The sequence below is a fragment of the Taudactylus pleione genome, unplaced genomic scaffold, assembly GCF_031769625.1.
Source record: "Taudactylus pleione unplaced genomic scaffold, aTauple2 ptg000019l, whole genome shotgun sequence".
NCBI classification, from domain to species: Eukaryota; Metazoa; Chordata; class Amphibia; order Anura; family Myobatrachidae; genus Taudactylus; species Taudactylus pleione.
The window spans coordinates 40173901-40200279 of NW_028284421.1; the positions used below are offsets into that span (position 1 = coordinate 40173901).

General features: G+C 44.4%; 1 protein-coding gene across 2 annotated transcripts in view; it reads left to right on the forward strand.

Moving 5' to 3' along the window:
* Positions 1-781: 781 nt before the first annotated feature.
* The window catches only part of DENND6B (DENN domain containing 6B), a 53464-nt gene continuing 27866 nt past the window's right edge, over positions 782-26379 (forward strand). The window contains exons 1-8 of one of the 2 annotated variants that reach the window (XM_088447399.1): positions 782-978; positions 1268-1306; positions 4552-4594; positions 8153-8262; positions 9457-9537; positions 12827-12932; positions 20043-20122; positions 22731-22790. In XM_088447399.1, coding sequence (XP_088303525.1) covers positions 862-978; positions 1268-1306; positions 4552-4594; positions 8153-8262; positions 9457-9537; positions 12827-12932; positions 20043-20122; positions 22731-22790 — 636 coding nt within the window. In that variant the 5' untranslated portion in view covers positions 782-861. The remainder of the gene's footprint in view (positions 979-1267; positions 1307-4551; positions 4595-8152; positions 8263-9456; positions 9538-12826; positions 12933-20042; positions 20123-22730; positions 22791-26379) is intronic. The other variant, XM_088447390.1, reaches the window with a different exon arrangement.

The following is a 26379-nucleotide window of genomic DNA, read 5'->3' on the forward strand; positions in this document are numbered from 1 at the left end:
TCTCTCTCTCTCTCTCGAGAGAGAGAGAGAGAGAGAGAGAGAGAGTGTGAGTGTGTGTGTGTGTGTTGGGCTATTATGGCTTATTTTTTTGGTACATATACAGGATCACTTCACGAATTTGTCTCAGCTCTACTACCGGGTATGACATTGTAACACATACAACTATCTACAAATGTACTCAATTTCAACATCAACCAACAGGGACATTTGTTACTTATTAGCTACGGTAACACCCGAGCTCTGTCATCATAGCTGGAGAATAATTATTTTTTTTTCTATATCTTTTGATTTTAAGTTTGCATTTGTTGTAAAGGGGAGTATTCCATCAAGAGTTCCTTAATACAGCAGTGATCTAACATAGGCATTGTTTTAGATATATGCTATTACTACTATTGGGATTTATTTTTAAATATTGTCTTCAGTGTATAGTGTAAACGAGGTGTGTGCAATACAACACAATTTTATTAATTTATTCACAGATTTTAATTAGCTTTAAAGTGGAAATTTGGAATATATTAATTATAGTGTTGTGTTCTTGTTACTGTAGCTAACTGTAACTTCATATGTACGTGATCTTCCCAGTACTAATAAATATAGCTAGAGCTTTATAAATATATGAGAACAAAAATGAGTCTGTTGTTTTGTTTAATTATTTGACATAAAAGGTATACAATGTGAATTTGTTACTACTCCTGTAATGGTGTCTGCCAGTGAGTGATACATGACTCCACAAGCGCCCACTAGCGGTATATGGCAGCAGTACACTCAGGCCTGAGATCGCTGGTCCAGGGTGGGTCCGGTCCCCATGGAAACACGGCTGGATGTTGCTGAGCGCAGAGGGAAAAGGGCGCAGAGAGAGAGATGATGGAGGGAGCCGGGAGCCCGAGAGGCAGCCGCCTACCCTGGGAGTGCTTCTCGGCGTGGCTGGACGGTGTCTGCGTAGTTACCTTCGACCTGGAGCTGGGGCAAGCTATGGAGGTAATGCGGGTAATTGCGCCTGTGAGCTATGGAGGAGAGGCCGGGGAAGGAGTGGGAAAGAAGACGGCAGCGATTTGAGCACAGAAAGCTGTTGGGGGCCTGGGTTGGCGGGCGGGTAAGATGGAGGAATGGACAGGAGATGGATGTTTTACGTGGGGGCTGTAGTAATTACGGTACACCTGTCGTCATTAGGCAGTTAGTGGCCTGTCGTGGGACCACATGTCCCAGCAGCACCATGCCTATCTCTCTCTCTCTCTCTCTCTCTCTCTCTCTCTCTCTCTCTTCTCAGCTGGTTTACCCCCACAGCAGCCAGATCACAGAAAAGGAGGTAATGTGCACAAGTATGGATGTGGATGTTCTTTTTGTCTGTCTCTAAGCAAACAACTTTCCTACCCTGCAATGTGTCCCTGTAAGATTTAGTACTGCCCCAGCTTCTAAATATTAAATATGTATCTACTTCTATATGCTGGGTGCCCTGTAGTCATCAAGTATCCAGTAACATTCATTTTAAAAAAAGAAAGTTCGTATAATTAATTATGAATGGAGACACAATTTCCCTCTAAGGGCTCAAATCGGAATGGGTATGAAGTTCATATCCCGACATCGGCAGCCCAAAGGAAGAAGATCCTGACAAGGCAGGTAAGTACCCTATTCGTACCCCTCTCCCCCCTAATCCTATCCCTCACTTAGTGGTGCCTAACCTTAACCTCCCCTTACCTCATTCGGGCTGGCATCCTTCAGCGTTCTGGCATCGGGATTAAGATAGGCATCGGTATTTCGACACCTATCTTAAGTCCCTTGTCGGGATTCGGATGTCGGTATTGAGACTGGCGTCCTTGCGGCTGCCGGTCTCATAACTACATCCCCTGAAATCTATTAGGTGTGAGTTGGGTTCTGCAAGCTGTTTTCACAGCGAACTTGCACAGTGCGAATTACATTTGCAAAACAATTCCAAACTTGCATTGGTTTTTTTCAGGGGATATTTTGTCTGTACCCCCCTGAGCAGGTGAAAAGGTAGGGAACAATGTTTATTTTAAGGTACAAATGTCAGGACACAGTGCAGAACCTCTGGTACACCCCTCACAATTTATTATCATGCACTGGGAGGGGTTTAAATAGCATAATTTAGCCAATATAGACGTCACTTTTCAGGTGAATTTGTATAAAAAGCTCAATAATGGGTTAAATGATGTGGGACAGTATGATGAGGTGTTGTGTTAATGGGAAAGGGTTTTTTATTTTTAGAGAATATAACTGTTTTACAAACTTATAAACACTGAAAAAACTACTATACAGTAATTTGTCTGTACCTCAAAATGCTGGAAAGACTTTTATTAGCTGAAAAACACTTGTTTGCTATTATTTTTCAACCATTTATTAAAAGTGCAAACATCAACCATTTGACACCTTTAAACAACCTCCAGTACTTTCCTTATGACCACTAACAGCCTTCTATATGGTCTTGCTACAGTTACACTAATAAGAGGCACTGCTGGAGAAATATCAGATTTCTCCACTGTAACCATTTCTCTGAATAACTGAATTAAATGAAGCCGTGAAAAGCAATGTTATCATAGGGGTCGTGTGATAAATGACTTTTTACTGCTTTATGAAGAGCACTTAATGTAAATATGAACACTACTATTGAAACTTCATTAGTTACTATAGGGTATATCTATAAAGAAAATGGTATTGTAGTGTTAACTAACGTATACAGCTTTTCAAAATCAGTTAATAATACAAAAGGGTCCTATTACTACGGTATTCCGCAGTATAAGTAATCCTTCATGAAAGTCCCCTCTGGGAGCGTAATGCACTAGTCCAAGTGCCATAATTGTGCCCTAACACATGCATCATGGGTAAAAATACCCATGGTGTATGCGTCAGGGCAAAAATATAAAAATAGATTTCACTTTACTTTTCCGTGCCAGGTAAGCACATCATTGACACCACTCTGAGTAACCCCTTATCTTCCAGATATATCACATAAATATGATGTGATTCATTATGATATTTAATGGCACCCACTACATATTCTTTATGAATCAAGCCCTATACCCCTAAGTGACAGTGTAGAAGCAATGTAACAGATTACTACCCAATAATTGGTGCTAAACTTATCCAAAACAGAAATAACACTTCTATTTTTACATTTTTCTCAGACCCAATTGTTAAAACAGCAATCAGATGGAAATATCCTTATATGGTCAAAGCCTCATGTAAAATATTTAACATATATTTTTCATAAGTTCTTACACATTTTTAAACTCTCATTTTGGAATTAGTAGGCAGGGACTGTATGAACGAGAGCCATCTGTCCCTGCAGTTTTTGGATGAAATAAAGATTTTCCTCATATAACACCATTCTTAGATGGCCATTCTCAGATGGCGTTATATAAGGTGAACATTTAAGACATTTCTTAACGTTTCCCTGCTACCTGGATGGCAGAAAACATTAAGCGCTGTAGAGAGCAATGACTTGTTCTCTACAATGTGATGTTATAGGAGTCGAGCATTAACAGAAAAGATAATTGCATTATCTTCTCCGTTTACCCTTTCCTACATAGCTGGGATACTAAAATCATGCACAAACATTAGTCTTTTGCATGGTGTAAAGGTGGGTACACACCTAGCAGATATATCTGCAGATGAGTAATCTGCAGATATATCTGTAGATGATGGTCATTCATATACACTGAACAACCATCATGTGTACGGCCCTAGTAGACCGCCCATACACAGTTGCCGATGGACAGATATGTCTGCAGCAGGGGCGTCTTTAGATAGGAGGGGGCCCGTGTGCATTCCCCCTCCGGGGCCCCCTCCTCTCAACCCGGTGGCCGGCAGCTGACTGACGCGGCTGGCCAGCCACCGGAGCATTAGTAGCCTCTGGGCACTAGAGTGTACCCAGAGTCTACTGCGCATGCTCAAAACGACGGAAAAAGTTGCCGCGGCGGTCATTTTTCCGGATTTTTGTACAGTGCTGACACCCAGCGCGGGACCTCGGAGAGGTAAGTTTTAGGTAATATGGGTGCAGGGTGTTCGGGGCGGGCCCCCCTGGACCCGGGGGCCTGTGTGCACCGCACACTCTGCACCCATTATAGATACGCCCCTTGTCTGCAGATATATCTGCCCATCGGCTGTGCAGCACAGCCAATGCAATATGTCTGTGAACGACGACGTTCACAGACATATCACTGGTACACACTGCCCAACAGGCACTGGTCAATCAATTCATCGGCCAATATATCTGTCAGTGTGTACTCAGCTTAAGTGAAAATTTGCTTGCTAAATAGACCCCGATGAGCTTTACAGAAACTAACCTGGCATTTGGACTGGTCTGTTATGAGAGCTTAGCTTTAACTTGCTGGAGGCTGTTGTAAAAAAAAAAACTGCATAACTCTTGTACTTATATTGATATATTGTTCCTGCTTTGGTTGTTTGGCTCACAAGCAAAATAATGCTGAGATCACACCATACATTGAACATTGTGTGGCTATAACTTTAGGACAATTGATTTGTTGTCTAACTCTTTATTTTTCAGTGTTTACTCTTTTATTCTTTGTGTTTCAGAAAACCAGCATCTGCTACTTGTCCTTCCCAGACTCATATTCAGGTAGGTGGGTTCCTTTGTAGAGGGACAATCACCAATACACGTTACCTTTGTCACAGGATATAGTAAAACAACTAAACATAAAATGCTAATTATTGGATTAATAAAATATATTTTCAGCCCAGAGTACATGACCCTAACAATGTATAAACACATATGGCCACAATTTGGCCATTTTGTGTGTTTCTCTTTATTATTTATAACAGTCTAGTTAAATATGAAGCATAACAATTCCAGAGTCGAACATTCTCCATTAATAATGACTATATGCCCACATACTGGTGAGCATGTAGGCATAGGTTGCTATGCAACAGATTAGTACATAGTTTGAATGGGTGGATGGTATTTATAATATTGCTGAACATTGCAAGTAGATTGTGCCGCCTGCATCATTGACAATTAATAAAGCTAGAAACTATTACTAGTATTCAGTGATGACTCCAGAGGCGCGGCTGCAGCGCAGTTCAAAATTCAAATAGGGGAGTCACTCCAACTGCCATTTCACACGCCTCCAAACATCACCGGCTGGGACACACTGGCAGTTGGTGTGACTCCCCTATTTGAATTTTGATCAAAGCAGTATCCTGGACTTGCAAGCTGGCCAGGCTGAGTAAGCTGAGGCTGTCCGGCCGTCCGCCATCGCGATCATCGACCACCGATGTTCGCAATGGTGATCCCAGCACAGCAACCTCTGTCGCAGTGCTGGGATCGCAAATGCAGCAGGGGGTGTCATACACCTCCTGCTGCATTTGCATTATTGCAAGGAAGCAATTGCAAAGCTATCTGCTTGCAGCTTTGCAATTGCGTTTCTTGCTGAGTCAGGGCTACAGTACGGTGACACCACCTACCATTACCTTTACATACTGCTATCCTGTGAATTTTGGCACTTAAGACCTGATTCAGACCCAGTTGCTAAGTCTCGCTCTGGGTGATTTTTGCCCGTCTGCGCATGCGTATAATTCGCAGTGCGCGTGCGCAAGCCGGTCTTTGTGATCGGATTTTGGTTGCTCATAAGCTTTTATCATGTCGCTACTTTGAGTGACAGATAGTGCCGTTTGTGAGCGGGAACATTGGAAGGTGCTTGTAAACGGGGGAGTGTTGTTGCGGATACAGGCGTGTCAGGCCAACAAAACGCTGTTTAATGGGCGTGCATAATTAGCATGTATTTCAGCCAGCACTGATCGCAGTGCTTGCGGCGGGGAAAGGCATCCTCAAGGGCTGCGAGCAGCTCCGATGGCTCTCGGACAGATAAGAAACATTTATATATGAATAGTGAACATATTTTACTGATATACAGATTTACAGAAATAGCTGCAAAGTGCATTTATTCTGCACACATTTAAGAACTTTTAACATGTCTCAGGATGGAATACTCAGATCAACAGAGGGCACATTAGAGGCGTAGGAGCTTTAGTAAAGGGGAAACTGCACTCATCCCTTATACTGTATAAGTTATACCGCTCAAGCTAAGACTCAACCACAATAAACATCAGGAAATATTCTCCACTGCTTTTACCTGGGATGTAGTCGGTTCCCGGCGGTCAGAATCCTGGCTCCAGAATCCTGACTGCTGACATCCCGACGGTAAGGATTAGATTTAGGGTTAGTTGCAGTGGCACCCGCACACCCTGCACCCATATTTTCTAATACTTACTTCTCCGAGGTCCCGCCTTGGGTGTCTCAGCCCTGCACAAAATGCCAGTAAATGGCCGCCACTGGCGTTTTGTGCATGCGCAGTAAGGAAATAGTTGCAGGGGCGTAATTATACTAGGTACAGGGTGTGCGGTGCACACGGGCCCCTGGGGGCCCCACCGCACACCCTGCACCCATATTTTCAAATACCTACCTCTCCGAGGTCCCGCGTCGGATGTCTCAGCCCTGCACATATCGCCAGAAAATAAGCGCCATGGTAATTTTCCCGGTAACCTGCACATGCAGAGTAGACTCGGCACAGACTAGAGCCCAGATTCTACTGCTGCTGTGGTCAGCCGTCAGTCTGCTGCCGGCCGCCGGGGAGAGAAGAGGGGGCCCCGGACAGAGAATGAACACAGGCCCCCTCCTCTCTTAATATGCCCCTGGTTAGTTGTTAGGGTCAGGCACTAAGGAAAGGGGAAGGGTTAGGCTGTGTGGGGGGGGGGTAAGGGTTAGGCTCTCGGGGGGGGGGGGGTTAGGGTTAGGCTGCGAAAAGGTGGGTTAGGGAGAGGGTTAGGGGTTAGGATACTTACGAAATTCTGTTGGGATTCTGACCGCACCCAACTCCTATTACCCAGCACGTGTAAAGAACATGAGCTGATATTTACAAAGCTTACATTCTTTTTCCTCTTTGTCTCTTTCACTACATTAATAATTTATCTGTTCAACATTTTGCTGATATAGGAGAATATAATTTAATAATTAGCTCTAAATCTAAAGGACATGCATTCTACTTACGAGTTGATAATGGTTTCAAGATAGCGACAATCTGCATTTCCAATCAATTTCTTTCTGCCTATCACCGGGATGATATTTTGATGCAAACCATGAATGGAGAGTACCTTATTTATGTGTAATACTATTGTTTGTAATAAGAATGATACTATGGCCCTTATTCAGAGGCGCTCGCAAGAAGCGAGCGCTCGTTCTGAATTAGGGCCGCCGCTTCTATTTTTAAGTGCGGCCTCCTGGTCGCTAGCTAAGCTGTGGGTTACCACCCACAGCTTTAGCGACCGACCAGGTTGATGGTCGCGATGGTCAAGACCATTGCGACCATCGGGGCTTGCAACAAGACCATAAGGTTGGGTCTCGGCAGCCGCAAGCCCCAGGTAGCTTCCTGCTCTGATCGAGCAGGAAGCTCCCCACTGACATCACTGCTGATGTCAGTGCGGCCGCCCACAAAACGGCAGGCGTTCCTTAAGGAATGCCTCCGTTTGTGAAACCACCCCCCGCCACGCCTACAAAACGGGTCGAGCCATCGATCAACATTGAGAGCCGGCCCTTTTGTAGTGAGCACCTGAGCGAGAGAGTTTCTCTCTCGCTCCGGGGCTTGCGCACGCGCAGTGCGGCCGCTGCGCGTGCGCAGGGCCTAAACTTCGACCCGGTTGCGAGCGCTCAGCGCTTGCGACCATTTCTGAATGAGAACCTATATCCTGTTGTGGAAGTCTAGTGGCAAATGCTGTTTCTATCCATTATTGTAAAATATTGAAACTGTTATTTGTGCTGGCTAATTGTTTATTACTGTTCTATACTAGCTACAGTATACATCAATATTAGGAGAATTAATATGCCTTGATCTTTCTCAAATGCATTAGATATTAATGTTATTTTAATTATTTTTTTCATATAGCCTAATAAAATAACACACATTTAATTACATTAAATAATATTTTTTATCCCAATTTTTCAATCCTGGCTATCTTGTGCTTTTCCTGTTTTATGAGACACCTTATTGAAGGGAGGAGCTGATGCCTAATATAAACTGAATCTCTGAGCTATAAATTTGCAAGATTTGTGTTCAGTTAAAAAAAATGTAAAAAAAAATTCCGTTTTGTATAAATTTCCATGATCCATATTCCTGTGTTGCAGGCTGCTTGGGTGACACTCAGTTTACCTTTCGTATGCGACGCTCAGCAGGACATAGAAGCTTATTTCAAGAGGATGAAAAATATAATCGAGAAGCTCCTGTTACATTGCAGGTAATTTTAGGACTATACAAAATATGAGAGGATCCCAATTTAAATACATTATTAGGGGTCTACTTTTATAAAAGTAGTTGTTGGATGTCATATGGAATGTTGTGCTCTAGGAAGAATTGAATAATGTTGATATTAATTACGTATTGTACTATTGTACAGATTATTGAGAGGACCTTTAAGTGACAAAATACTATTATTCCATGTCTGGTGTTAGTGATTTTGTTCAGGAACAAGAATAGGGCTGTATCAAGGAAGAAATATGCCCGATGCAAGACTAAAATGTACCCTCAATCCACCTCCCTTTCCAGCCTTAGGGCATGCAAATAAGGGCATGCAGTCATATAATCGACATTTACTATGCTGACATCCATAATGTCAGCACCAGGATGTTGACAGATATGATGTCGACATAGATGAAATGTCACCATCTGGAAAATATTAACAAATGAAATGCCGGCATAGTGTAAATGGCAACATTAGTGTTAGGGTTAGGTTTAGGGATTAGAGTTAGTGGTTCAGTTTAGGGGCTAGGGTTGGATCAACATTACAAATGAATTGCTGACATTGTGACCATTGACATTTCATGAGGGTCAACATGCTGGGCATATTAACATGTTTCTATTTAACATGTTCTCTGTCGACTCAATGAAAATGTCGACCTTATGGATGTAAATATAGTCAGTGTTGACTTAATATACTGAACGCTAAAATAATATGTTTGCAGCAAACGAGTATAGCAACAATTGTAGCCACTGGGCTCGATCCAATTATCTGCGATGATCTCACGGGTGCGAGTCATCGCAACAACAGCCGCACTTGACTGCAGCTCGAACTTGCACAAAAGTACTCGCAGCCCCATAGGGCTTTCAGCAAAATTGTGCAAATTTGGGCTCGGATCCAGCTGAGAGGGGTGCGAGATGAGGTGCCGTTGCCGGCATTTTATCCTAGTGGCAACAACAACTCGCACCCTTCGTGGTTAATTGGATTGACCCCATAGTCTGTCATCTTGATTAACTTCAGTGCTTGCAAAGGGAATATGTGTTCCACAAGTGCCTGTGTGTTAATAACCGACCTGAAAATGCTACCTTTAATATTGATCAGGTATCGTGTAATTCTTTTAATTTACAAAACCTACATGTATGATCTTCATTTTAAATATTCTAATATAGTGTATTTTGTCTTTCACCGCTACAGAGGGATGCTGCCCATTACTATGGGTATGTATATTTCCGGCAGGTGAGAGACAGTTCTGTGAAGAGAGGATACTTCCAGAAGGTTAGTTTCTATTAAAATCGAAAAGAAGTCAAAAAAGATTTAACATAACTAGCGCTCACAAAATTGCAACTGAGACAAGTAGGGACTCAGGCCCTCATTCAGAGGCGGTTGTTAGATGCAAGCGGTCTCACTGAATCAGGGCGGCCGCTTGCATCCTGAACGGCCGCCTCCTTGTTGATCGTTAAGCTGTGGGTTACCACCCACAGCTTAACGACCGACCAGGTTGATGGTCGCGATGGTGATCACCATCGCGACCATCGGGGCTTACGACCAGACCCTAAGGTTGGGTCTGGGCACTCGTAAGCCCCAGGGAGCTTTCTGCTCTGATGGAGCAGGAAGCTCCCCACTGACATCACTGATAATGTCAGTGCGACCGCCCACAAAACGGTAGGTGTTCATAAAGGAACGCCTCCGTTTTGGAAACCACCCCCCCCTGGCCCGCCTACCAAACGGGGGCAGCTGTCGATCAACATCGACAGCTGCCCCTTTGGTAGCGAGCTCCGGAGCAACAGAGAAACTCTGTCGCTCCGGAGCTCGCTACCAAAGGGGCGGCTGTGTGCGCAGGCCTAACCATCGAGTCGGTTACGAGCGCATCGGCGCTCGTGACCGACTCTGAATAAGGTCCTCAATGTAAAAGCCCATCCATGAAGTGCACTACACCTAGCTGCATAGATTACTGCAGAGAAGACTGGAGACACAGAGGGAGCTGATGCAACTTTGGTAACAAATGGAGATAAGTTACTAAAAAAATAAAATGCAGTTAAAAATTTTATATTTCCATGGAGCAGTATATACAGCAAGATATGTAGGCCTCAACATTGGCAACATACATATTACATATGTAGTCATACATATCACAATATATGTAAGCCTCCATATCGGCAGCAAATACGCCTAATGTATGACAAATCATCATCAGCAGTGTGTAATGTAGCAGGTGCAGAAGATACGACGTATAGCCACATCATTGCTGGACTGCATAAACTGCATTTTTGCTGACCTCTGCCTATGTGAGAATGCCCCTTCCCATCCCCAATCTGTCTCTTCTGTTTGATACATGTAAAATGCATGTGGGTCTGCATATGTATATGTTTACTCTCTGAGCTTGTGCAGAGTGAAATGAGGGTAGATACACTACACAAACTAGTGTGGTACTCTCTCTGCATCAGCACCTCACCATTTACTAAAGTGAGAGGTTTGAGAAGTTGCCCATAGCAACCAATCACCTTCTAGGAGATAATAGCTATAATCTGATTGGTTGCTATGGGCAACAGCTCCACTTCCCAAAACTCTCACTGTAGTAAATATGCCCCTGACTGTCTAGATTTCACTGCTACTACATAGTAATGTAACTTATGCCAGAGCATGGACATAAAATGGATAAGAGGTATAGCTGTTTTTTTTTGTTTTAAAGTTCATTGAAACAGGAATGTGTAAGTCATAAATGTCTTCTGTGAGAACCTCTAGGTAGTTAGTAAATAAAAGCATTTTTATTATTAGCAATGTTGTTGATATGCAGGTTGTCGGATAATGTGGAAAACAGGACATACAGACCAGAGCCGGCCCTAACCAGTTTGATGCCCTAGGCAAGATTTTGGGTGGTGCCCCCTAGCACCATCGCTAGTTCCGCCTGTGACCCAGCACCCCTCTCCCAGCACAGCACCAATCAACCAGCAGCACAGATCACAGCAGCAGCCAGCAACATCCATCACCCCTCACCCATAGCAATACTCATCCACAGAGCTGTAACTGGACATTGTGGTGCCCTGTGCCAGCAAGAGCATTGGTGCCCCCACCCCGTGTGTCTTCCTGCAGACAGGCCCAGCCTGCTGTACTCCACAAAGGTCCATGGGAGGAGGAGCTGCTGTGGCTGGGCATGCCCAGCAACCCTCCTCCAGCTGCGATTTTTGTTACTGCCTGCTGCCCCCACTGTCTCCTGCTGCTGCCGGCTGTATGATGAGCTGCCGCCCAATCAGAGCTGAGCTGAGAGCTCTGATCGTGGTAGGACAGCAAGAGCAGAGGTGCCCTCCGCCTGTCCCGGTCCCACCATTGCCCGCTGTCAAGCTGAGCTGGCCCTAGGCTTGGAATTCATGCCCCTAGGCATATGCCTAGTTTGTCTATGCCTAGGGCCGGCTCTGAAACAGACACAGAGACATACAAGCTGGCCAAAATAAAGGCAGATATGCCCACATACATATATCCTCAAATCGCTCCAAATAGCCCCCTTTAGTGCAAATTAGCAGAACCAAAACACTAATCATAAGTACCTAGTACACTATAAGTGAACTAAAGCACAAGACTGAGGAAAAGTAGCACAATGGATGAAAAAGTATCTAAATTGAGGAAAAAGTACACAATCTGCGGTAAAAAGGCAAAAGACAGGTCCGTTATGAGTGACCTGTGCCATGCATTGTTATGCTTTATCTGTTACTATATACTAATTCCTTCCAGATAGAAAGACTAATCCTATGTACGTAGTACACTATATGTAAACTTAGGGCCTGATTCGTAGTTGTACGCTATACCAATGTTTTCACAGTTGAGCGATTAACGGCCATCTGAGTTGTACCGCGCATGCGTCTGAGTTGTATTTCGCATGCGCCTGAGATGCACCGCGCATGCGCCTGAGTTGTACTGCGCATGCATCTGAGTTGTATTTCGCATGCGCCTGAGATGCACTGCACATGCGTCTGAGTTGTATTTCGCATGCGCCTGAGTTGCACTGCGCATGCGTCAAGGTACATTACTGTAGTTGCTCGTAGCAAGTATTTTTTCAGTGTGATTGACAGGGGGTGTTTGGGGAGGTAATGGTGAATGGCGGCTAGGAATGTTGCGACCAGTTTGGGGGGGGGTGTTTCATCCTGCAAATGCGAGCTCGTACGCAAAGAACATGGCTCTGGCATCTTCCCACGCCCATTCTGTGGGACCATAGACTCACTCAAGACTGCAACAATTAAATGACCTGCGACTATATTTTCACAGACGCAGCAGCGGCGGTATTGGCATACAACTCTGAATCCACCTTCAGATGCATAATTGAGGGAAAAAGTACATAGCACGGGAATTGCAAATATGGTGCACAAAGGATAGGTGTACGAGGACACATCTGTAGGGAGGGTGATGCTTGTCAGTGAGCTTACTATCTTGGTGCTTATATATTATATTCAGGATTTTTCAGTCTAATATATATTGATGTGGGTATTACTATCTTGCATATAGAACTGCCCACTTCTATTCATTTTATGCCACCCTAATTATCTGCATAAATGTTTGTCTGTTTCCTATGCAGTCTCTGGTTCTTCTCTCCAGCTTACCTTACACCAATCTGTTTCACACCCTCTTGCAACTCATAGCACCCGAATATTTTAACAAACTGGAGCCCTGTCTGGAAGCTGGTAAGAATAGGAATAAGGGATGGTACATGACTAAACCTCCATCTAATTAATTACTGTACATTTTTTTTCTGCATAAACTAATTTATAATTCTAATGGTTCAAATTATTTTTATTTAAAAACTGTTATGAATGAATAATCTTTCTCTTCAGGTTTTATATATAGAGCACACAAATGTGGATGGTACTAGTAGTTACCAGTGGCGGGCTGGGCCGGGGGGCAGGGTGCCATGTGCCCCCCGGACTGCAGCGTCATACGGGCCGCGGGCAGTCTGTGTCACTGTGACACAGACTGCACCGCGTGTGTAGCGCTGACCGGACGGAGTCCGGTCAGCGCTACACAGTACAAACACACAGCCGCCGGAGCCGGCAGCTGTGTGTTTGCTGTAATCAGCAGCCACTGAGAGTCTGTCAGACTCTCATCGGCTGCTGCTGCTGTAATGGGACAGACGTCATGAGTAATGACGTCTCTCCCATGCAAAGCGGCTGGAGGAGCTGTTAGCGGCGGGACCAGGAGCAGGAGTTTCAGGTAAGTGATTTTTTTAATTTTTTTTATTAAGTCTTTCTCTACTGGAGGGGGGGGGGACTACTGGGGGCACTACCAGGTGGGAGATTACTATGGGGGCACTACCAGGGGGGGATTACTACTGGGGGCACTACAAGGGGGTGGATTACTACTGGGGGCACTGTAAGGGGGGACTACTACTACTGGGGGAACTACAAGGGGGGCCTATTACTACTGGGGGCACTACAAGGGGGGGGGCTACTACTGGGGGCACTACAAAGGGGGGGACTACTACTACTGGGGGCACTACAAGGGGGGGACTACTACTACTGGGGGCACTACAAGGGGGGGACTACTACTGGGGGCACTACAAGGGGGTACTACTACTAGGGGCACTACAAGGGGAGGGGACTACTACTAGGGGCACTGCATAGGGGGGAGGGGACTACTACTAGGGGCACTACATCGAGGGACCACTGCTGGGGGCTTTATATAAAGGGCAATACTGGGGGTACTGCATAGGGGAGAGACTACAACTGGGGCCACTATTTAAGGGGCATTGCATAAGGGTTACCACTATTGGGGGCACTGCATGGGGGGTGGACTGCTACTGGGGGCACTATATAAGGGGCACTGCATAGGGGGGACCACTATTGGAGGCACTATATAAGGGGCTTACTACTGGGGGCACAAGGGGCACTGCACAGGGGGGACCACTACTGGGGGCACTATATAAGGGGCTTACTACTGGGGGCACAAGGGGCACTGAATAGGGGGGATCACTACTGGGGGCACTACTGGAGGCTGCATAAGGGTGTTCTCTCCTGTGGCACACGGGGGCACTGCATATGGGCACTACGACAGGGGGCTGCCCCTAATCTTTATTTTTACCTTACATTAATCCCATATGGACCCGCCTCCTCCCTGAAATACTTGAGGGGGGGGGCGCCGTAGCACGCATGTTCTTCGGGCACCCTGGCTACACGCTACTCCTCTGCCAGGGCCGCCTGCATGCATTTGCCCCCCAGGCTAAAAGTTACCAGCCAGCCCCTGGTAGTTACCACTGGAGGCCAGATCTGTATTCCCCAGGCAGCTGAAGAATACAGTTATTCAAGGAAATATGTACAAGTGAAGCTCCATATAGGCTTTCAGAGAAATCAATATTCATTTCAGAGAGTATTCTAGTAACCTTTGTGAGTGCATGTTAGTTACTGATATACATTAGAGAGACTTTGATTAGCCACTGTAATGTTCAGAACACATACAGAAAGCATTGTACAGTAGTAACTTCTTTACAATGCAAAAAGCATTATAATGGCCACTGTAGAATGCACACCCTTGTCTGGAAAGAGGAAACCACTATACAATGCAGAGCATGTTTTAGCAACCTCTTGACAACGTAGACCCCAGTCTCTAATATCTATACACTGAGTAGCCAATTTTGTATAACCTCTGGGTTAGTACTTTGTTGGGCCACCTTTTACCCTTAATATGTCTTGAATTCTTCAAGACATGGATTCTGCTAACTGTCAGTATGTAAAGTGGGGAATATTAGCCCGAACTACATCTCCATAACGTTACCTCCACCAGCCTGAAGATTTGTGACGATGCAAAAAGGATCCATGCTTTCCTGCTATCTCCAAATCCTTACCCTAACATCTGCATGGTGTAATTGAAAACTTGATTCCTCAGTCCGCATGATCCGCTGTCCAGGACAGTGGTTTCAAGCCCGTGTAGTGCGGACCGCACTACACAGTAACAAACACATTGCCACTCGTACTACCCGGCAGCGGTGTGTTTGTTTAGCAGCCAATGAGAGTCAGACAAACTCTCATTGGCTGCTGCACACATGGCCGGAGCCAGGCTGGAGTTCACACATGAGCTCCGCCTTCCGGCTCCCGTAGTTGATGATGGGAGAGACGCCATGACAAGTACCAAGCTGGAGGATGGAGGAGTGGACGGCTGCGGGCGCAGGAGCTGGTATTCAGGTAAGTGGTGTTTTGTTTTTTTTTTTTGTTTTTTTTTGTGTTTTATATATGTAAGGGGAACTGCATAGGGGGGGACCACTACTGGGGGAACTGTATAGAGGGGACCACTACTGGGGGCACTGTATAAGGGGCACTGCATCAGGGGGAACCACTACTCGGGGCACTATATAAGGGGCACTACTGGGGACACTGCATAGGGGGACCACTACTGGGGGCACTGCATAGGGGGACCACTACTGGGGGCACGGTATAAGAGGCACTACTGGGGACACTGCATAGAAGGACCAATACTAGGGGCACTGTATAAGGGGCGCTACTGGAAGCACTGTATAAGGGAGTACTACTGGGGGCAGTCTATAAGGGGCACTGCATAGGGGGGACCACTACTGGGGGCACTGTATAAGGGGCGCTACTGGGAGCACTGCATAGGGGGGACCACTTCTGGGGGCACTGTATAAGGAGCACTATTGGGGGCACTGCATAGGGAGCCACTACTGGGGGCACTGTATAAGGGGCACTACTGGGGGCACTGTATAAGGGGCACTACTGGGGGGTATTGCATAAGTCGCACTGCTACTGGGGACATTGCATAAGGGGCACAACTACTACAACTGGGGGCATTAGGGTGCATATGGAATGGAAAGGAATGTTCCCAGAGTGACGAGAAACTGGTGGTTCATGCTGACACGCCCTGATTTTAGTGGCCACACCCATGGTCACTTTTTCGGCGCGCTTCGAAGGGGAAGGGGCTACGTTTTTGAACTTGCCCTGGTCTCCAAATACCCTAGTTACGCCACTGCTGGGCACTACAATTACTGCTTGTATTTTATTGGGCATTACAGCTACTCCTGGTGGCATATTAAATGGGCTAGGCATTCATACTAATGCGCTACATATTGCTAGGCATTGCTGCTACTGGTGGCATATTCAGTGTCACTACTGCTTCTTGATGAAGAATTATTGTTACCGACAGTATTTCTGTCTTATTTTATAGCACCAATATTTTATTTATACAGTTTTAACTGTTGCTTTGCATCCAGTAATGACAACTACTGTTATCCTTTCCCACTTGCACTATTAAGCCTAAAATGGCAAACAATGAATGAAAGATCCTTTTTTCATATTATAATCATATAGGGCCTAATTATGAGTAGGACGCAGTTGTGTCAGTGTCTTTATGCAAATCCTGCTACAAAACCATTCCCTGGTGTACCTCTTTCAAAGTGGGTGTCTCAGGGCTTGCACATTCGGACGCAGAGTCTGTAGATGCTGTAACACTGTTGATGCATCTTTAGATGCAACATCAGTGTCACCATAAAACTTGCCAACTTGCCAAATCCAACCAAGAGCCAGTGTTAGGGTGTTCGGCGGCCCCCCCACAGCTGTGGCTGCTCTTAACTATCTCTTTTCACTGCACTTTTCTTACTATGGTGGTGCCCTGGGGCGGCTTAGCTGGGCCGGTTTGGGGGGGTCCTGTGCTCTGGATTTGAACAATAGTATGTTAGGGACCTACCCTAAAGAGGTTACCTAGATATGGTGAGTAGGCCCATAATCTTGGCCATGATTATGCTAAAAACCTCTATTGATTGCAAAATGTTATTGCATTTATATATTATCAATAATTTGGAGTTGTGCACCTGAGATTTGTCTGTTTCTGTGCCTACAATTAGTCTCATCAGGTAGCACCTCCCATCATATATATATATTCAGGTTGTGCAGTCCAGGAATCTTTCCCATATACACTATCAGCGGCACACCCATGATACTTCCATATAACACAATATCTCCAAGTGATTTTTTAGCCACAACCCATTACCTCCCAGTATCCACCCGGAAATACCTCATACATTGCTGCTACATTTTGTATAACTTCGTACTGCGACAAAAAAAGGACGCATGCGCAGTGCGGCTCCAATGCATGTGCAGTTTAAAAACATCGCTCCACTGCATCCAATCACCCCACTGTGTCTGATTCAGAATCAGGCCTGAAGTGCTAAAATAAAAAAACATTTTTTACTGGGGAAATTGTCTTTTCATAGCTTTACTGAGGACTGATTGCCCTTATTGGACCCATCACCTCCACAACGTAGAGACAGCAGTTTTGTGTGCTGTACCAGTATTCATGGGAATTAAGCTAATTAATATAGTAAGTACTTGCAGCATGCCTCAGTGATCTAATTTGTTCCTAATTACGTTCTAATCTGCTTTTTCGCATGAATATTGGTTTAGCTACACACCAGATAACTCCACTGTGTATAGATGACGGGTACACATTAGAATACATATTATTTTATTGTTTTCTTCACATTGTGTCCAGAAGCATGGATAATGAGACAGTCCTTACATGCCTTGTTGCTAGTATGTGGCATAGCCTAAAAACAAAACAATATCCAGAGGCATTATGAGAGTTTTTTAATTAGTGAACGTGTTTTGGAATATATACAGTATATATAATTTTCCAAGTATTTTTATCACAATATGTGGTGTATATATACAACATATTGTGATAGAAACACTGGGGACATTGTCAAAGGGAAATATATATGCCCCAGGTTTTTAGATTCTGTCTGGTAGACAGAAACTGATTAGCAACCTTGATTGCCAAACCACCTATGGGAGGCTAATAAAGGGTGTGACGGTCTCCCTAGTCAGTCTCTCACTACCTGGGGATCAGACTGACAGACCTGTTGTGAGAAACTGTTGTGGCTTTATGTGAGTGCTGTTTTTAAATTATGTTTTGTGTGAGTTGAACATTAGGTCCCCCCAACGTTAGAGAGGAAGACCTGTTTAATTAGAACCGAACAGGCTGGTATTTATTTTTAGGACTTTTGTTTATTTTGCTACACAAATAAAACTAGCTGCTGTATTTTTACCAAGGCCCTGGACCGATGAGATACTGATTGACTACTACATGAAGAGTGCATATATACACACAATACTAATCAAGTGCTCCCTGGTTGGGATAAGAAATAGTCAGATCCAAAATCCACAATATGATGTGAATATTCAACTGTATTTATTGCTTATGTTCTAGCTTGCATCAAAGAAATGTTTAGATCGTTAAAATGACACAATAAAATCATTATCTTCTAGACCACTCATATATTTAAACTAACTTACAACAGAGAGAGAGTGCTTACAGAGTAGTAATTATGTACAAAGATGACATCATTCTAACAATATTCTCCGCACACAAAATATAATCTTTTAGGATTATTTTAAAGGCAAAGGCTTCTCTCTGAGTTGTCAAGTATTTGAAGTCACACTTGTTTCTGCTTGAAGAACCCAACACACCCAAAATTCAAAGTGTAGTATTTTATGATTTAATAATAGACATTATAAATTAAAAACTCATACGGTACATAAAATGTCATGGTTATCATAGCAGGTAAACGTGACTTGGAGATAATAGCAAACATATTTCACCTCTGTAATAGTTTTCCCCCGTGATTGTAATGTCTCCAGGTGATTTTCACACAATGGGCCTGATTCAGAAGAAGGACACAGATGCGTCGGCATGTTTTTCTTCAGATGCGTCTGTGTCATTATGCTGGTGCCGCCTACGATTTGTAAAGAATTGAGACGCCCACTTGCATCATCTTTAGATAGATAGACCATTTGCATCATCAAAATTTGCACTAGCCCTATGGTGGGTGCAGTTTCTCAGTCTGAGGCCTTCTGTATGAATGGCTGTACGTCTTTGAATGCAGCTGCTTCACAACTCCCCTGTTCCTTCCACGAGCACCGACTAAACTGTCCAGACTGTGCGTGTGATTCTCTGTTTCATCTCTGTGTGCAGACTATTGGGACGCAACTGCTGTGTGATTTAGATGCATGCACAGACTTAAAACATTGCCCGTTTGTGTGTGCCGTCAACACTGCGTCCACCTCTGAATCATGCCTAATGACAGGAACCATCCAACATGTTTCGTGGAAGCTCAACTTCATCTGGGATGTATATATATATATATATATATATATATATAGCAGCAATGTCCAGTATCCCAGACGACCAGCACGCTGACACATTTAATGAAAAAAGTTTTTTATCGTTTTTTGTCAATACATCCAGTGCTAAATAAGCAACATCCGCTTCACAATATAAAGTGCATTCAGTGCCAACAAAACATGATAGTGGTACTCATCGTGTAGACCATCATAGCGGCACCAGTGCTTGTGACCCGGCCCGACACTTGTTTCGGTACCCGCCGGTACCTTCTTCCAAGGGCATGCCCTTGGAAGAAGGTATTGACAAAAAAGATAAAAAACTTTTTTTCATTATATGTGTCAGTGTGCTTGTTGTCTGGGATACTGGACATTGCTGCTAAATACTGATGTATGACCAAGCACCTAAAGCAAAGGACTGTGCTAGTGAGAGTGTGCGGGATTTGTGCCAAATTTATATATATATATATATATATGTGTGTGTGTGTGTATATATATATATATATATATATATATATATACAGAAATAAACACATATGAATATATATCCAACAACTTGTGTTTTAGAATTACAGCACAATATTGGATGCTTTACAGTTAATACCTTTTATAGCACTTGTCTTGATTTGTTTTAATGTAGCATGACACGAGTTGAATAATGTTTCTCTTCTCCAGTTTGTAATCAAATTGATCGCTGGCCATTCCCTGAGCCGGGACTTTCTCTTTCGTTACCTATCATGGGACTTGTCTTGCAGGTACAATCACTGCTTACTTATGTTTAGCAATAACCAATGTGAATTAAGCAATGTGTGCATGAAGGCTCCACTATGAAATGGTTTTCTACCAGTTACAGGATATAGGCATATTTTAGCTACTGGTCAGGAATTTTTTGTCAGATTACTTACTTAGTTACTATACAACTGTCCACTGCTAGAATATCCATAGTGCTCTTATTCTTAATTATGAGACAAAAAAGGAAATGATTGTTTAATTCACCTGAAAGAAGTTTATTATTTATTCTGATTTTAGGACGACAGATTCAAAAATATTCACCTTTGTTTTAAATAACAATTTTACTATATATAAAATAATTTGGAACATTAATAACCACCTCCTGTACATAAATAGTCCCCTTTCTCTGTTCCAGTAGACTCTTACTAGAGTCCTACTGTTATTCTTATTGATGTGATAATCCTTTTACAATACCATAGCTTGGTATCATGACCTAGTGGTAAGGGATATGCATGACATCATTTTGAATATGGCCAGGTGCAAAAAGGACAGAAAAAGGGCAAGGAGATGGCAAACAGCTCATTTCCAGCACATAGAGGTTACATTTATATGTATAATTATATACGAGTACATGTTTACATGTAATATTGTAGCATTAAATCAATTTATAATAAATAATCTATATAATAAGCGAGAGTGTGTGTGTCTGTTTGTCCATTACGCATGGCCAGAGTTTTGTACCTAGCTCCACCAAATTTGGCATGATGGTGTAGTTTGACCGGGATTAGGTTTTGCCTAGGTTTGAACTTCGTCAGGACCAATTCTAAAAAACCGGGACACTCTTAAATTACACAGGTTCTGGGGCTGAGGGGCTGGCTTCATACATGCAATGTCACACTCTCTTCCAAAGTGCTGTGGTTTGTCACTTTTCCAACAGCCACATCCATGAAATACGGAGTTGGACAGCTCTCTGTGTTTGCATGATAAACTTTGACATTAAACATTGTGCAGTACTAGCATTTCACTCACTGTCTCATCTTACAGCAGCCACCCCTGGGGTGTTGAGGTGCCCACACACTGGATGATTCTAGGCACGATTTGCACGAAAACGATGCATCTGAACGATACACTGTTTAAAAACATGCAAATAGTGCAGCTTCGAGGAACGATAACGAATCGATGCGCAGTACACCTTACCTACAGCAAGTAAGATCTCACAATCTCGTTAACGAGATTAAAGTCAGTGTTCAGACCGTTTGTCAGATTGCACAGTTTATGCAAAATATCATTTGTCCTGGACTGCCAGGGAGCTGCCGGGGAGATCAAGGGAAATCGTTAACGACATTGCATAGTTTGCGAGTCGTCCAGTGTGTGGGTGCATTTAGAGTGCCTGGCAGGCTCATGAGCAGTTCAGTACTCTAGCCATTCAGACTGTGGCAGACATCATAATCAATCCACAATCTTTGATTCTGGCAAAGCTTAACATACGGAGATTACAAACAGCAGTGGAGATTGACCGCAGGCACACAGTGCCACTGCGGGTGGGCCCCCTTCTGTCCAGGAACAGGATTGCTGTCCCAGCATTCCTCCCCTGATAGCAGCCCTGCTAGACATGGTCTTCAATATTGGTCTGCAGAGTGATTTCAGGGGTGATACAGCTGCGGATGCAGTGGCAGAGATCACGCAGATTCCCAATTATGAGGAATGTGTGTATGCCCTGACCTACACAGCGCATGTGCAGTATGGGTCTGCGATCCCACATGCAGTCCGGCAGCAGACTGTCAGCAGCCGCAGGACTGGGGCAGCTGCTAACATGTTAGCAGCTGCGATTGCATATCTGTCCGCAGCTGAATCGTCCCCTCTGTTCTGTAGTGATTTCTGAAACTCAAGTGAGTTTGGAAGCTATAATGATTTCTGTTCTGTAAGTCAGTCTGCTCCTGATATAGCCCATTCCAAACGGTATGAGAATACCCCTGCCTGCACTGTCATTTACTTCTGATTCGCATAGTTATCCAGGTTATAGGCGAGGACAATGTAAAAAAATTAAGGCTGCAGGGGTACTTCAGGGTCCAGTCTTCAACCTGGGCAAAGCTAGTAAACTGCATACAAAATTCCCGTCGCCTTGCACTATTTTTTAGTTCTTGAACACTGGAGAGCTAGCTGAAAAAGCACTAAACAAAGTTTGATTTCCCATAAAATGAATTGAAATCAAATTAATTTGTTCGCAATGTCCGGGAAACTCAAGGTAAATGCAATAAAAAGTGTGGTCTGTCCATGATTTCTAAAATAACCTACATCCTCTTCATCTCACTTCTCAAAACTGTCAGCATTCACTTTGCTGCTCTCTTGCCATGTACTGTCTTCTCTGGTTGCTTCATATAAGATTTCTCACGTCTCCAACCATGTTACCAGCTGTCTTCAAATCTAACATGAAATCCTGCTCCAGTAGTACAACAGTACATGTCCAGGCCAAGCTTAATAATGATTTTTTTTATGTGCAAAACAGGTATATGGCATAAAATATATCGAGCATTTTATTGAAAAAGCGCTAATCGATCAGTTTCAATTGTTGAGGTTACAGACCCTTTAACCTGTTCCCTATATCTTTGTGTTCTGTCCATTTTCTACTAGGTCAAAATTCCAAGCCAAACTGATCTTATGGAAACCAATGCTATTAATGATCATCAGAAGGTGAGTGATACATTTCTATATATATATATATTTCAATAAAATATATAGACAAACGTAGCTTGCTCAGTGCACTTTATGGAGTGGACCAAGGGGGCGATTCAGACCCGGACGCTGAGCTGCGCTCTCTCGTAGCCGTCAGGGGGCGGTTATGCAAATGCTGCGATCGCACAGCCAGGCTGAAGGACGCCCTCTAGGACTTAGAGAGAAACGGCAGAGTGAACGCTCGCTGGTGTATGTCATCTCCAGGAAGTGTATGATTATTCAGCAACATCGACAGCCATCGGAGCTGCTCGCAGCCCTTAAGGTAGACCCTACCCCGCCGCAAGCACAGCGATCACTGCAGGCTGAAATCCAACCAGGTGACCTGTACAATGACGCTACCATGCTAATTATGGACACCCATTAAACGCCGTTTTGGCCCCCAGACACGCCTGCGTTCGCAGCACCACTCCCCCGTTCACAAGCACCTTCCGCTGTTACCACCCACAAAAGGCACTATCTGTCACTCAAAGTAGTGTCCAGTCTGTGTACTACGAGCGCACGATTCCCGATCGCAGTCAGTGGCTCGCGCATGCGCATATTGCCGCATGCGCAGATAGGCGACAATCGCCCATAGCATGCGAACGCGGCTTAACGAGCAGGTCTGAATCAGGCCCCAAGTCCGCTAGAATTTGGACATTACTCGATGCGGAAAGCCTCAGAATGGTCTCACTCTCTCCTCCCTCCTGTAGCTCCCACAACACCTTTGCCCTAAAGCAGCTTCATACCTCCACATATTTTTGGGACAGAACTTTACTAATTAGCGTCCTACATTAGCCCCATCATTTCACTTCATGATATTTCAGCAGTTATACCTGATCAATCCCTTTGTGCATATGCACTGTAGCTGGCATCGCATCAGATATGTGAATGATATAACACATGGACCCTCGTCTGCATCTTTTCAATTCAGCATCCCTAATAGAAATTTCATTTTAAGGTTTGTTAGCCATTGCCATCCTTTCAAGTCATTATTGGAACAATTCACCCTTCAGCGGTGTGATACTGTCTGCACTACCGCTTCCCTGATTCCTCTCTTCGCAATAAATGTGAATAAAGTAAATTATTGTCACAGCCCTCCGGAGAGACCCCAGGATCAGACCCCGTCACTTACCTCTGCGGGCGCTGACCCGCGGTGTTTTCCGGATCCCACGCTGTGCTGCGCTGGCTCTGACAGGTCCTGCTGGTCTTCTCTCCTCACGCCGGTGCCTGCGCTCTCCCTGCTGTAGCAGGGCCGGCGTTCCACAAAGCTCCGGCACCCGCTCTCCGGGGAGGATGGGCGCGGCCATCTTGGATTTGCCCGTGTGATGCTGCCTCCTCCAATGAGACAGCTCCTACACGGTTTCAGCCAATCAGCTTCCTGCAGCCTCTATAAAGGAATTCCTACTGCAGTAACAGGTTGCCAGTGCAACAGAACTCTTAGCCTTGTCTAAGTGGACTTCCATACTGTGCTTCATTTGCATTCCTGCTGATTCTTCAGTGCTACACTGCTGTGTGCGTCCAGCCATCCTCCATTATACTTGGAGTCCAGTTACCCTCCGGTCCTGTCTGGATATCCAGCCGTCCTCCATTATACTTGGAGTCCAGTTACCCTCTGGTCCTGTCCAGATATCCAGCCGTCCTCCATTATACTTGGAGTCCAGTTACCCTCTGGTCCTGTCCGGATATCCAGCCGTCCTCCATTATACTTGGAGTTCAGTTACCCCCCAGTCCTGTCCGGATATCCAGCCGTCCTTCATTATACTTGGAGTCCAGCTACCTCCCGGTCCTAACCGGAATACAGCCGTTTCTCAGTAACCACTCATAGGTCCCTGCTGTCTACTAGTTCCTTCATGCGCTGGAACTTCATCAAACCCAGTCTTCTCCAGAGAGCATCCGAGTCTAACAAGACAGATTCAAGACCCAGCCTGGGAACACAGCCTCAAATTTATTCGCCTGTGACAATTATAGTTCCACCAAAAATTATCACACTCAACTTAAGCACATGACATTCCTCTAATGAGTAATATATATATCACCAGTACGTTAATTGAGTCCATTCTTTGCATTGTTTATGTGCTGAACTGACAACGTTTTTTTCTAAATTTAGCAATAAAATTAAATTAGGAATCATCTAGAGAACATGGCGGTTAAAACCTACTGTGGTCCAAAGTACTTCTGAATTAGGTTCAGGAAAACAAAAACAGGTCAATTCAAGCAGTCATGTTTCCAGTAGCTCAGTGGTTCTCAAACTCAGTCCTCAGGACCCCACACAGTTCACGTTTTCCAGGTCACCCAGCAAGTGCACAGCTGTATTCTTTAGTCACTGACATATTTTAAAAGATCCAAAGGTGGAGCTAATTATTTAACTTGTGATTCTGTGAGGAGACCTGGAAAACATGCACTGGTTGGGGTCCTGAGGACTGACTTTGAGAACCTGTGCAGTAGCTATTATAGATGATCTGCACACCAAAAAGAAGACTCAAAGGTAAACTAAATAAACAAATCCTCTTAACATGGATAAAATCAAATGTAGAAGTAACGACAAAAGATGAGTTATATTCTTATATATACAATTTGCTTAGTCCCTTTGTCTGGAACGCTCTTTGAATTTGAATGTCTCAAAGATTAATTAAGGTATTAATGTGTTTCTTTTGCAATGCATTTCAATCACAATAAATTACAGAATTTGGAATAAAACTGTATAAATTTTGATTAAAAAAAACTACCAGAACACAGAGCTGGCACACCCAGGAGAAGCGGGATAGGGGTGTCCGCTGCCAGCTTTTGTTCTCACGCACTACTGGTGGACTGTGCTCTCACATGGATTCGGCGCCCTAGCCATATGCGGACACTGTTCAAGTTCTGCCCAGTTCAGCTCCTGATTGGCCGCCTGGCTGCGTGAAGTAGCTAGTACACGTGAGGCTGCTGCTGTAGGGGGCGCTCTTCCCTCACCTACTTTCTCCAACACGTCAATTCCAGGCTTACAACTCTCCCAGCCAGTCAGCACCAGGTTTGCGCTTCAAAGCAACACCTCTTTTCTCTGCTTTCCACGAGGGCTGCCGTCAGCCACTGATTGGCGGGGGGCTGGGAGACAGTGAGGCAGAGTATAAGGGCTCAGCTTGAAATACCCCCTGGAAATGATCCATTTTGCTTCAGAATCCATGGACAAATATATTATCGCACTTAAAAAATTGGTGAAATGTTACAATAAAAAAATCCCATCTACATATGTTCTGGGTTCAAATTCGAAAGGGAAGCTGAATACCGGAGGGAGGCTACAGCTGGCGTTATTATTATTTTCTGGAGACAGGTCAACACTGTCTTTTTTCGGCTATTTGAATATTGCTTTAATAATAAATAAGGACACAGGACCTGATTCAGAGGCGCCCGCAAAAAGCGAGCACTCGCTGTGAATCAGGGCGGGCGCTGGTTTTTTCTAGGAGCGGCCTCTTGTCCGCTTAGCTGTGGGGTACCACCCACAACTATTGCGAGCGGCCATGATGATGGTCGAGATGGTCAAGACCATCGCGACCATCGGGCTTGCGACAAGACCCTTGTGGTAGGGTCT